We start from the raw sequence: 14,766 nt of genomic DNA on the forward strand, positions 1-14,766 counted from the left end.
ATAAACTATTAATGATTGAGTCTATCTGATGTTGATCACCTCTTTGGTCCTGGGGTTTTACTTCCCCGACATGATTGAATTGGTAGAGATTGATGATGTTTGTGAATGAAAGTGACACCAAAGTGGCATGCATCACTTCCTAGGTAATGTAATTCAAAGAGATGTAACCCATTGGTCTCAGTTTTGAACTGATAATGCATCATTTGGCTGACAGCAACTTTATTTCAGGAGCTTTTTGGCAAGAGTCAATTTGATCAATAGAATACAATCGAGCTAGATGGCGCCATGTTCTTAACTTCATGTAATTGTCGGGGATAATTTTCAAAGACAACGTCTTTCCTGCACTTAATGGCATTCACTCAATGGCTAATCACACTTCACTCTCATCATGAACAAGATTTTAAATTGCAGTCATTGTGGTCGTGAAATTTTAAAAATCTTAATTTTTTTTCAAAAATGTAAATAAATGTGGTTGCAATTAAAGGTGGTATCAATTACATGTGGGTAGGTTATTTCAATTTAATAAAATATCATGAGTTGAAGAGTCAAGATTTGAATATATAGTTTAGTTAAATATTTGAAAGGAGAATTTTATCATTTATAATAATTTTATTCGACTCAAACATTATTGTGTCTAGTAAAAGATATATGATCTAAAGAACAAATGTGATTTCAAAAATCCAACCCCCCCACCCCCAAAACTTGGTGTTGTGACCGTAATTTTAGTTTGAGTCTGCAATTTAAACCCTAACTCTAGTGTACGGACCTAATCATGCATGCAAGTTGGTCACTTGGTATTAATTAAGGACTTTGTTCATTCCTGATCTGCAATTTTATGCACATCACTGATAACCAGGGACCATGGTGATTAGGATAATTTCAACATCTTTGAAAATTATCATCCTGCTTTTTACATTGTTTGCCATATTCATTGAACTCACTCACTCCATTCCTGTGAGGACAAACAAGCTATCGAGAAATTCAACAGTATAATGTAATCACATATCATTTCACAGACAATTATGTTATCATCAAATTGTATACTAAACTTTACAGTAGGGTCATTTTTTGGATTTGTCCATATATAACTCCTCCTTCCCCAGTCCCCACCCCAAAAGAAGATAAGTGGGGAAATTTAAAGGAAAAGATTGACAGACAGATATGATTATGTAGAATCCCAAGGCTGCTTAGCAATATCGATCAATGTCAGTTTAGTTTATGATAAATCTGATGACAGTTTAGTTATAATATGAATTTTAATATACTCTTATTTCTTTTCTCCAATTCCTTCTGCAAGATTTCAAGAAATGTGTTATAATTAAAATTAATTAGAGTCCTAGCTAACTAATAAGTATCACAAGGTTACCGATTAAGAAATCGATAAATAGAATGTTTTTAAAAGAAATTACAAAAGAGGTGCATTAGAAATTAGGCTGAAATATTTGGAGAACAATTTTCCTGATGTATAGAAATTCCATTCTGTTCATTTATACGTAATCTGTGTGACCTCCACCAAAAAGAAGAAATTAGGCTGAAATTGTAGTAATTAATAACACTTTTTTTCATAAAACAACCTACTTAATTTTTATACCCAAATCTGTAATATATATATAAAGACATTTTGTTAGCATTGCTCATAAACAAATAAAAATATAGATAACACTGCACTTGCTTTACGGGGTCCAGTTTGTTTTTATCCACAAATATTAATTTGTTAATTAGAATATTAATTTTGTTAGTTGAGAAAATTAAATTCGATCACAACTTTTTCCCTCTTCACGGGACCAGTTAGAATGAGAGATACAATTTTTTTAAAATTGTATTAATAACACTTTTTTCATTAAAACAGCCCACTTTTGATACCTAAACAAGTACTATAATTAAAGACATTTGTTAACATTGTCCCTAAACAAATAAAAATTAACAAAAAAATATAGATACACACTTGTTTCACGGGGTCCAGTATACTTAGAATGAGTGAAAACGAAATTTATTTTAATTTGTGTCTGTCATCTGTCATATGACATATATATTGCTATTGCATTTGAAGATTATATGACTCACCATTTATTTAAATTTGACAGAATGTCAGTATCAATTATTTCATTAGATTTAATTAGTCATGAGAAAGTAATTATACTTTTCTATGGTCCGCTGGGTCCTTTTTGTAGTTAGGTAACCGTCAAAGACGATAATGCTTTAGGTGAAACACTAATCAGAGTTCTCCTGATATTATACAATGAAGTATAGGTTCAGTGAGTGCTAACTGTTCCATGTATACTTTGCTTGCCGAGTGGACAATCGAGTAGACATTTTATCGGACTATTGCAATTTGCAAGAGCAATCACAGCTCATTTGTGTAATTAATTACATAGGACAAAATAGGTTTTCTTTCCAATTCAAATATATATGACCTTTTTTTCATCTTAAAATTGATAGAAATATGATTGAATAAAACGGGACGTAAAGAGAATAACTGGGATATGATTATTGAAAAATGTATGCATATATTGTTTTCATTTTTAAGTTTAATTTATTTAATGTTAATTGGGTTCCTAAAATGAAACTGCATATGTATATTTTCAGTCTTCTCTGTTGACATTAAGTCGTTTTGCATTGATACGTAACTATAGAAAATTTCGTCAAAAAAAATGTAACTATAGAAAATACCATGAATCATAATTACAAGATAGCTAGTCATGTAATTTGTAGTAACCGAGAAAAAATATATACTATATACTCCTACCGGTAAATTAAATAAAGTAATTACAACTTATAAGTTCTACTTCTACCGGTGAATTAGGTTATTTCCTTTTAAACGTTCGGGTTCTTTAATTTATGTGCCCTTATAGCTCGAATTGTTGCCTACTGCTACTCGTAGATTAACATGAGTATTAATTATATCTGCTTCATGGAATGAGTGTAGTCAGTAATGTCATCATCTGGTTTCTGTCTTCTGTTTTTCGCTGTGCCGTGTATATATTGTTGGTTGATATGTGGATACCTGCACTTATCATACATTTCATGAATACTTATTACTCTTTTCTATCTCTCATTTTATCATATCATATAATTACCTATTATACTCTTATTTCTCTATATATCAATTATAGCACCTAGGTTTTTTTTATAGACAAAACAAGTACATTAATATATAAAAGAGTACAAGGGTACAAACTAGCTAGGTATCAATTACCACCTACGTATCCGAGGATTATTTTCCAGTAGCAAATGGCTGAAATATATATATATGTATATATATATATATATATATATATATATATATATATATATATATATATATATATAGTCACATGTTCTAGTGGTGGGCATATCGCATTATCGCATGTTACGTGTTGGATCTTTTTCAAATATACCCAAATTAGTCAATGGATTTATGTCTATTTATACTTGTAACCATACGTGCATAACTTGTGCTGGTGTTTCTATTCTCATCAATAATATTCTTTTTGCCGTTTAAAAAAAATCCTGTTGCAAACAAACACTTTACGTGTTGATTGATACTTCTCGTTATTCTTTATTTGTCATACTAAATTGTGTGTGATGCGTATAACGAGATTTTAAGATCAGTGCGTGGTTCTAGTTCTCACCAAATTGGGAGAGGCATTTTGTTTTCAAAATGGTGTATTTATTCTCTCCCACCTACGAAGTGTTGGAAGGTGAAGGTGTATATATGATGTAACTAGCATGATGTATCCTATTTGGTTTGAAATACTTTGTCGACTGGTTGGTGTACCCCTTAATTATATTATAAGTTATAACTCTCATCGATAATATTCCTTAGCTTATCAAGAGAAGAAATAAAAGTAAATCTGAACTTTGGGGTTAAGAATAGCCGAAGGAATTGATGAAGGATCACAAGGACCAGAATATAGTGGTTTTTTTGAAATGTGGACACTTTGTGCTGGAATATTATGCATATAAGAAAGTAAATGTTTGCGTGAAGCATTATTAAATAGCAATGGCGAACATATTAGCTAGACTCTAAAGTTTATACCCAGCTAGCTATACTGGACCCAATTTGAAGTCCAAAGCATGTTTCTATATAAAAAAAAAAAAGGTATAAGCTACCAGGCAATTGCTTCCTGCATCCCATTTTCTGTTTTCGGCACCCCTAAAATTTTCATTCCCCTTCCTTTATTATAACTTGCTACTTTACTTGGAAGAAACAGCCAATCTAAAACCATTTAATCATATAAATCAACCATTACAAAATAGTCAATCCATAAAGTTATAGGCAATCTGGAAAACAATATTCCAGAATACCTGTTCTAAAATATAACATACGTATTCTCGAATACATTTTCCATATTTTGGAATACATGTTCTGAAATGTAATAACATATAGCTTTCCCGAATAGGTAATCAAGAAAACATATTCCAGAATACCTGTTCTGGACACACCAACGCAACTTCTGGGCTATGCATGTGATCTAGACAACAACCCAAAATTTCTTTAATTCGAAACTTGTTTCCATGAAAGATTTGAAAAGGCGTCAGTCATCCTCACTAGCAAATTCCTTTTTCCATTCACGCATAATTCGTAACCTCCTCCCATGTCTCGCTTTTCTCGTGACACCCACAACCAAAGATTTGTTGTTCTGGTGTCTATCTACCACATGGGTAATATATTCTGGCTATGTAACAAGTTGCACATTTTGGCTCTCGTTCGGATAACAAAATGTTGTTGGCAATGTTGCTAACATGTTTGGGTTTCTATGCGTCTTGGGCAACAGATTCCTAAGTCATTGTATTTGATATTTTGATTAATTGCAAGATGGGTTATATAGGGTAGTTTCACTTTTAACAACCTATTGGTTATAGTTCTTGTATGTGTTGTTACTTTGTTTATCTTGGAGGGAAAATCTCTTCTGACCCCTCCAAGGTCTTGCTTTATTATTTATCAATATGTGCTTTTACCTACAAAACAAAATCCTTGCCGGCACTAACACCATTAACAACCGCACATTTCCTTTTATCTGTCGTGGTCCATTAGATCCTCCTGCGAATGGGATTCACTTTCTCATTTCTTTCTGTCGGCAGACCTCATGACAACAACAAAGTAGTCCAATGGTGCAAGACGTAGTTGTTGTTGATCGCGAATAGGAACCCGACAATGAAAGTGTGGCTGTTAACGACAACAACAATCAACATTGGGAGGGAGATGAGTGTCTCCATGATGGGCTTAAGGGAGAGTCCACCATGAACTGCAGACGGTCGTCGGTTGGTGGTGGCAACAGTAAGAAAGACACCGGATGGTGTCTATATTTTTCTTTTGCCTTAGACATATTTTATATTGTGAATCTTATCTATTTTCATTTTATCCTTGTACTTTTTTGTGTAAAAATTATTAGTTAAAATTTAATATTCTAGCAATATTTTCGCATTTCATTCAATAGTAATTTATTCTACTATATCTTATGATATAAACATCTCAAATTAAATCTAGAAAAAATTAATTTTGAATATTTTTTTGACAAGGTCAACAATTGTAACTATTATTAAGTATATTTTATAAACATTAGATGCATATAAAAATGATTAATTTTTAATATATTTTAATATTTTTAATGACATTAATTTTTCTATTAGTATTTCTTTTAATATCTTCAATTTAGGAAGAAAAGTTAAAACCAATAATATCAAATTAATACTCATTGAAACTTAAATTTAGTTCAAGATAAATACATTTTTTTAATTCACTTTCTTTTACAATTCTTAATTATTATGATTCAAATAAAAAGTACAAAGAAATTTTATATTTTACAATAAGAAAAATGTAATCTCACCACTCTCATTTTCATCAAAATATGCATCATATTTTTTTTATAAAATTTAATTTTAATATGATTTTTTTAATTTAAAGTAAATGGAAACTAATTTTTCTATAATTTTCAAATGAATTATAAACTTCTCAGGTGATTTATAATATATCTATGTATATAAATTTATTAAAATTTTATAATTTTACTAACAAAATAATAATAAATAATATAATAAAATATATTACCTAATACTTTAAATTATTTCGTTATAAATACATATAAAATTAAGAGCTTGGTGGGAGGCCTATGGCAATGATCTAATTGGCCTTACCATTGCCACGGCACTGGGAAGACAGAGGGAAGAAGGTGTCCTAGGGTTTGAGAGTCGGGTGGAGTGCCTGGCGAGTGAGTAAAAAATGGTATTTTTGTCCATTTAAGTTTTCTATGGGGTGCAGAAAGCTAAAAGAAGTGTGAGAAGCAATAGCCTAATTTGCATAGCAAGGACTCCAAGAGACAAACCGTCTTGGCCCACCTATCCAGTCCAGTAAAAAAAAGGTCAAATAGTAATATATATGACTAAGTTTTGTTCATTCATCTCTCATCAAAAGATGTTATTGCATAATGTCTTTCCAGCACCTGAGTAAGCATTCAAATATTTGTCCTATTCCTTCATGAAGGTACCCCAGTGGATTAAAGATCATATCAACGTGTATTCCTTTATTATATTTTATATAATAAACAAAAAGATGTTTTGGTGAAATTTTTTTAACTCATATAAGGAGAAATTTAGTAATTCATTTTTCATTTTTTTATTATATATTTAATAAATTATATTCATTACTAGGACATTTGATATATAATGGGTTTTAATGAATATTTTTATAAGATATTTGTTTCTTAATTTCCTAATTATTAGGCATGGGAAAATGATATGTCCATAGTTGGTCTCAGGGTGGATGGTGATGGGTTGAGTAGTATGTATAAAATAAGGTCATAAGTTATTATAATTTCAGTGTGACTATTGTACACTAAAATATTTTTGAAGAAAAGATATTATTAGATTTTAACGAATAATTATTGTGCATTAATTTATTGTTTATCAAGAAATGTTTACTATTTTAAAAAAATTTAAAAACAATTAAAGTCAAAATGAAATAATACGTTTACAATTAAAAATGTTTGAATATGTGCCTTCATTCATTATATTTATGATTTTAATTTTTTAAAATATTATCAGATGCAAAAAATAAAATAAAAAAATAAAGAATTTATTACTGTATTTAAAATAAATTAAGATAAAGGTAGAATTAGGTGAAATGGGAAACAAGACCGCTAATAATTGAGTTGAGACATTAATAAGAGTAGGATCTATATAGTGCAGACCTTTTTTTGTATTATTTATCACACGTGGTTCACTCTCCCCTCACTCAAATCTTGCTTACGATTATTTATTAAAAATAAAAATAATAAAATAATAAAATAATAAAATCATTTCTTCTCTGTTCCTCACACTCTTGAGAGCCAGACGACAGAGTGCAGCATTGCTTTGCTTCGCTGTTGATCCATTCTGGAGAGAGAAACACTTTTTCAGTTCTCTCTCTCTCTCTCTAAGATGGCCGACGATCCAATGCCCACGCGCTGGTCTTTCCAGGTTTCACTCTCTCTTCCATTTTTGTTTTATCGACAAAAGCAATTCCCTTCACTAGATTTTTTTTTTCGTTTTGATGATTTTCTGCACCGCATTTCGCCGATCCTAGTTGAACGAATTGTGACGGTATATCGAAAAATCGATCGTAGTGGAAGGAGGATTTTTTTTTTCAATTTTAATGTTTTCGTCTTGCCATTAGAGCTGTTATAGTTGCTCGGATCGATTTTATTTTCGTTTTCTTATTTCTTACTAGCTTGTAGAAATTAATAGAAAGTTAACTTTGCTGTTTTACATTGTTTGTGTTTTCTTTTTCTTTTTGGTTTAGTTGATTTTGTGGTGTACTGAACTTTACTTCTAGTACCGAGAATTTTACTTATTCTGTTTGGATCTTCAGGACTTCAAATTGTGTTATGATGCTAAGTTTGGTAGAAAGAAAGTCGCGGAGAACGGAGATGATGCTGCCGGTAAAGCGGTCAGCAATGGAAATGGAAATTCAGTGACAGTGGCCATTGTGTCCAATGGCAACAAAAGGGCATCGGAAATGGCTGTTTATGAGCAGTTTCGAAGCGAGGTAATGTGTTTCGGGCATCCAAGTTTATTGGAGAACTCTGAACTGGCCATTACTCTTTTTAAATTTCGCTGATTCTTGTTTCATTGTGCTTTGATTGTGTTTCAGGGGCAGAATCAGATTCACACAAATGGCTTTGTGCCGACCCTTACAGATGAAAGGCCGTATGATTCTTTGGTCCATCACTTTGTATCCTTGGACTTTGTTATTAGCACATACTCACTTTAAAAGGGTTAAGTGTTTCTGTTTTGCTGTGAGGATCAATTAAAGAAAAAACAGAGAAGGATAAGTGTTAGCATATTTGAGTTGTGAATTAAGTTTTTATTAGATAACAAGTAGCTAGTCAACCAATTATTGATGCTGTCAGTTTCAATACTTGAAATTATTTGATTGATTATCCGTTTGAAGTTGATTAGTTAGGTAATGACTGATAGTGGAGTACTATTGAGTATGACACTATAACTTATAAGCCAGTAGTATGCTACCAAAGTGTATGCAACTGTTAGTGCTAACAACGGAAATAGATCTTACTTAAGAGGACCCTATATTCATCAAGCGTAGCTTGGGCTACTATACATGTGGTAATCTTTGTGTTAATCGCAGGTAAACTGATGTGCATGACACCCGTAACCTAAGTTTTCAGAAAAGATTCATTGCCATATGTAATATAACTTTGTGGCTGACTGCTAAAACATTTTTATATATTTAATATGGTATTTTTAAAAAGGTGGGAGATATAGTCAAGCTATCTAGTTCTTGCCTTTTGTCATGTATTGAATGAAAGAAACATAAATTCTTATTTAATAAAGATGCCACTGATGAAATTAATACTGATTAGAGCAATTTATTGGAATGTTAAATGTCATTTGTATCACAAACATGTAGGATGTCATTCATAATTGATTGAGTAACAGATAAGTTCAACTATGGTTACAGTCCTTGATACTCAAAATTTGACATAAAGGATCAGAAAATGAGAGGATCTATGAAGTTTCTGTTTTCTTTCATAGTTTTCATTGCCTTTGGAATTTGCTGAGACTTTAGTCCATATCTGTGAGGTTTTCACCCACCTTAGAGGAAAGAAACAGACAATATTATAAAGTTGTACATATTTTAACAGTCATAACTGATATCAATCCTTTGATATTTACTCACAATTGTAACTGTTAATACTATCGTCTCTTGAGTTCTTTGACTATAATGGACTATGTGGAAGATAGAGTTATTATCAACTAAAGAGAAGAAATAGACAATACTATACAGTTTTGCATCTTCTAGAAGTCAGAATTGATATTGATCCTTTGACCTTTAGTTCTTTACTCACAATTGTAACCATTAGTAGTATCAATTTGTGAGTTTTGTGACCCTATGGGACCATATGGAAGATAGAAAATTTATTCATTCTCAGAACTACTGATAACTTAGAATATGTGGAAGATAGAGAAGTTATTCATTCTTGCTTCTCAGATAATTATCCCTAATATTTTCAGGCAGAAGTCTTTGCTTCCACCCTTTGAATCTGCGGAAATGCGAGCTTTAGCAGAGAGCTTAAGTAGGTAAATTTTCTCTCAATCTCTTCAACACCTCTGATAGAACTGATGACTACATGGAGAAGTTATTTGTGTGTTGGTCAAGATTTTCATGTGTGAATCTATTCTGTAAGTTTAATTTTCATATATGTTTGTCATTGCACATCTTAGGGATATCATTCGTGGAAGTCCAGATGTGAAGTGGGAAAGCATCAAGGGGTTAGAGAATGCCAAACGTTTACTGAAAGAGGCTGTTGTGATGCCGATTAAGTATCCCAAGTTGGTATCACTAATCACTGTTGAAAACTTTCTACACATAACATTCCTTAGAGCTATTGATAACCATTTTTTTTCACTGCTTGTCAAGATATTCTTGCGTATGTTACTAAAGATCTTTTTTATTGGATGTTGCAGATCATTTACATTGATCAATGAATAAACTAGTGTTTTTAATTTAAGATGAAAGCAGGGATAACAGTAATATTAAGATTAACTTTCTATTAATTTAGTTGGACTGTATAATGGTTTACATACTGCTTTAGTTTTTGTAAGCAATATCTTAAACCCATATTTTTTATAGATTCTAGATCTTCCCTATTAATATATAGTTCAAGATGTTAACTGGATGGAATATCTTATATATAAACTGCTCAAGCTGGAAAGTACAATGTTAAAATGCCACTGGAGGCACCGGTGAGGAGAGCAGATCTTGTGGTTTTTATTCCTGTAAAACGGGGTTGAGAAAAACCAAGACGGTCATCGGACAAAATTATTAAAAGTGATCTCATGGTGAAAAATATCTTTGAGAATTTGGTTTTTGATTAAGTCTAATGGCATCATGTGATCCATGTAGCCGATCTCATTTGATGGGATAAGACTATTGTTATTGTTTAAGTTATTTTCTTTCTTAATATGTTTCTCTTCTTTGTTAGGAAAAAAATTCTCATTTTAAAGTCCTTGAATCAAAGGAAACAAAAACAGGTCTAGCTGACTCACATGTTTATGATGGTACTTGTTTGAAAATGACGAAGAAACCTAGCTAGTTTACATTTTATGAAAGTCTTTGAGATCTGTATTTCAAGCTCCTAGTAATGCTAAAAATGGCTGTATTAAGATATTGTCCTTAGAAATGGTTATCTGATTGATTTTCTAGACTTGCATATGTGCTAATAAAAGGTTACTAGAGAAGTAGAGATATAGAGTGGAATCTTTTTCATGATCAAGCTAATCTTTCTCATGTGTCTAGGTACTTCACTGGTCTGTTATCACCATGGAAGGGTATCCTCCTTTTTGGCCCACCGGGGACAGGAAAGGTTTGTATTGGTATTCCATCAGAAATATTTACAACATTGCCTCCTTAGTGTCATTCTGAAATTGTAAGAGAATGTTATTGTGTGGGTGCACACAAATAAAATTCCAAAATCAAAAATAAATTCTGTTGGAAGAAATATTCGGCCTGTCTATTTTTATATTTTAATGATTGTGAATATAGCATTTTATTTTTATTTTTTTATTTATTTTGAATAATTTAATAACTTCCAAACATTTGGTTTGATTGTTGTAGACAATGCTTGCAAAGGCAGTTGCGACAGAGTGCAATACAACTTTTTTTAATATTTCAGCCTCATCTGTAGTCAGCAAATGGCGAGGCCTGTTACTTACAACTTTCTCCCCCTCTTCTTTAGAGTATTTCTATTTTGTGAATCTTAATCTAGGAAACTTAATAGTGCTTATTTTTAATGGTAGTGTATATTATTTTTTAAAAGAAAACAGAATGATCTCTATCTGGAAGATGGTGTAACTAACTATTTTTCTTCAAATACTATGGTGCTAACTACCTTGAATCTTGCGAATTGATATAACCCCTATTTGGTTTCGAAAGGTCATTTGTTCAACACCCTCATCCTCTGTCTTACTTAGCCAAATAGACACAGACATACACAGCATATATCTTAAAACAATAGTCTATTATCAGTCCGAGGAGCTTAAAACAACTAATTGATATAGCATGAATGACTTGGATTAAAACAATTGATTGCGTGACTTAAGTGATGTTTAACCTGGACTATTTTGCTATGTTCAGCTTCTCTCACATCTCATTGTAAGCCGATGATCTCAAAGATTAAGTGTACAATAGATATCCAATTATCCATTAGTGGTCATATGTTTGTTAGTTACCCATTAGTTTAATAGTTAATTACAGATTTACAATATATCAGTTAGTTTAGGCTGAATTAGTTTGCTATTCTGTGAATATGTACATTTACAAAAAATTCTTTTGGACTGCAGGTGATTCAGAGAAGTTAGTGAAAGTGTTATTTGAACTTGCAAGGTATCATGCACCCTCAACAATATTTCTTGACGAAATTGATGCAATCATTAGTCAACGTGGTGAAGCTCGCAGTGAACACGAAGCTAGTAGACGGTTGAAAACAGAGCTTCTCATTCAGGTGATGGTTGTTTCTTACAATGAACAAACTTTTTGTAATCTTCAAGTTAATTAACTGCACCAAGTTCATACTATGTGAAAACAAAGCAATGGTACACTGAAATACAGTGGACGGAATGAGTGACTTACTGAAACCCACTCTATAAGAATGAAAATAGAACATCTGAATAATCAAATAGAATGTTTTCTGCAGTGCTCCTTTAGCTTCATTTAACAATTTAAGCCTTTCTGGCTTTCCATTTTTTTATAAGAAAAGTAAAAAATAAATGGCTGAATCATATGATTCATATAGGTGATACACAATCACTGATTTATCCATCAATCGCAAGATTCATATTTATTTGTGATTCATCACTTAAGAGTTGCTAGTTAGTTAGCCAGATTGAATTTAATTGTGTGATTAATCATGAATTGTAAATTTATTTGAACTATGTATTTGTCAGATGAGAAAACTTTTGGAGAGAAAAAACAAATATCTCCTTAAAAAGATCGTTAGTGCTTCAATCATTGTGTTGATATCATGCCTGTAGTAAAAATGTCCATAAACTTGAAGATGAATGTGTCATATCATCTGTTTAAATAAGTAATAATGATAAAATCCAGATTATTAAAAATTTTAGCAATCCAACGTATTATGTCCTTCCTATTTTATTTTGCTCATAATCCTGTATTTCTTCTAGTTCCCTTACCAGTATGCAGGAAGATCTTAAACATCTCATGCAAAATTTGAACAGCTAACAAAGATTAAGTGGAAACTATTTCCCATAAGTATCCTGATAGATTGTTTAAATTTTGCTTCTGCAGCTACCATGACTTAATTTATTAGTTATTTGAGTTTACCATGATAGTTGGCATATGTATTCTGGTGTGCTTTCTCAAAAATTAATCATTTGGATTAAGATTGCAGATGGATGGTTTGACAAAGACAGATGAACTGGTTTTTGTTTTAGCGGCAACAAATCTTCCCTGGGAACTGGATGCAGCCATGCTTCGACGTCTTGAGAAGCGAGTATCCTTCAAATATAAGCTTTTGCTTAGTAGTGTGCATGATAAATGAATGGGTCAAATTTTCTAGTCCTCTAAATGTCATTTTACTTCATTGGCCTGGAATTGTTGGTCTTGGTGAAGAAACACGCATCATTTGTTAGGTTTCAGATTTTTTTGGGAGCATGGAATAAATTATTAGGCATATCACCTCATTGCTCATGCTTCCTAGACTACTGGATTTTGAATTTTTTATTCTTTATAAATGAAACTGGCATTCCATCTAAGATTCTTGGTTTATGATCTAAAATAACAGCAATTATTGTTTTGAGGTTGAATTTCAATTTGCATTTTTTTTGTAGCCTGTGTAGACATGCATTGCTAGGCTAAGGTGTGTTTGTAAACTTGCTTGAAGCTCGTTGTCCATTGGGCCTTTTTTTTATTAATTCAAGATGTTTGGGACGTACAGGAGTTTACATTGTTTAATCCATATGGCAACATAGAATTGTTGCTGCACCATACTTTGTTTTTACACCCTTTTGATCGGCAAATTGTTGGACATTCGGTTTACTATTGAGAATGAATCTTAGTTCAATGCATATTTGGATGATGCCCAATAAGCAATCTGATCTTTCAATTGAAAGCTCACAGTCCTTTTCTAATGAATGTTGTCCTTGACCGTAATTGAAAGATCCTTGTACCACTTCCAGAACCAGTTGCGAGAAGAGCAATGTTCGAGGAACTCCTTCCTCAACAGCCTGGCGAGGAATCGATCCCCTATGATATACTGGAGGATAAGACAGAAGGATATTCGGGATCGGATATCCGATTACTCTGTAAAGAGACAGCAATGCAACCCTTAAGACGCTTAATGTCACAACTTGAGCAGAACCAGGATGTGGTGCCTGAAGAAGGTATGTTGTTTACAAAATCTAACCCCACTACAGTTGCCAAAACTGGTCTACACAGGAACATTGATAGCTGTTTCTTTTATGTAGATTTTGAAACTATAAGCTATTTACTTTAAACAATGTGTTAGCTTATTTTTTTAAATATATGCTTGAGTTTTGTTTTATTCATGGCAAACTAAAAGTGATCATTGGGTTACAGAGTTGCCAAAAGTTGGGCCAATCAGATCTGAAGATATAGAGACAGCTTTGAGAAACACAAGGCCATCTGCTCATCTCCATGCCCACAAATATGACAAGTTCAATGCTGATTATGGTAGTCAAATACTACAATGACAAGTTGTATTTGTTATTGTAAGGTCTTCCACAATTTGATTACTGTTGTAAGACTAGTAAACTTCAAACATTATTTTGGTTATGCAACTTTTTTTTGCATTCGTTCTTCTCCATTATTAGTACTGAGTATTTTTACATATCTAAGTAACAAATGCTTGTGATTATATTTTTAAATTCACTCATTCTTTGCTTTTACATTAAAATATTATTATGACATATTGCAACTTCTCCCCATATGTTTATTTTACGCACTGTCTATTAATTGGGAAATGAGGACATATTTTCAAGACTGGTGTTCAAGGTATTTTCTTCAATAACGAAAATTGAATGTAATTTGAATTTAACATGTTAAATATTCGATTAATCCAGTTCGTTTTGTTAAAATAAATAAGTTTAAAGTTGGGTTTGGTTATTTTTAATGAATCAAACTTTCTTTGCAGCATCGGCATTAATAGCTGGTGCATATATTAGATAACAGTAATTTTATTTATAACATTTACTTGAAAAATGTATTTCTATTTATTATTATCTTACATATATTATTTATTTAACTTCAAT

The 14,766-nt window shown here is 31.8% G+C and overlaps 1 protein-coding gene across 1 annotated transcript; it reads left to right on the forward strand.

The window, feature by feature from the left end:
- The first annotated feature begins 7,275 nt into the window (after positions 1 to 7,275).
- Positions 7,276 to 14,403, forward strand: LOC114421485 (katanin p60 ATPase-containing subunit A-like 2). The gene is made up of 11 exons (XM_028387421.1): positions 7,276 to 7,437; positions 7,829 to 8,005; positions 8,111 to 8,166; positions 9,493 to 9,558; positions 9,703 to 9,810; positions 10,778 to 10,844; positions 11,096 to 11,180; positions 11,821 to 11,981; positions 12,888 to 12,989; positions 13,656 to 13,878; positions 14,075 to 14,403. Exons 1-11 carry the CDS (start codon positions 7,399 to 7,401, stop codon positions 14,206 to 14,208), a joined length of 1,218 nt encoding a protein of 405 aa, XP_028243222.1. The 5' UTR covers positions 7,276 to 7,398; the 3' UTR covers positions 14,209 to 14,403.
- The last annotated feature ends 363 nt before the right edge of the window (positions 14,404 to 14,766 follow it).

Source organism: Glycine soja, chromosome 8 (genome assembly GCF_004193775.1).
Source record: "Glycine soja cultivar W05 chromosome 8, ASM419377v2, whole genome shotgun sequence".
In the NCBI taxonomy this organism is placed as follows: Eukaryota; Viridiplantae; Streptophyta; class Magnoliopsida; order Fabales; family Fabaceae; genus Glycine; species Glycine soja.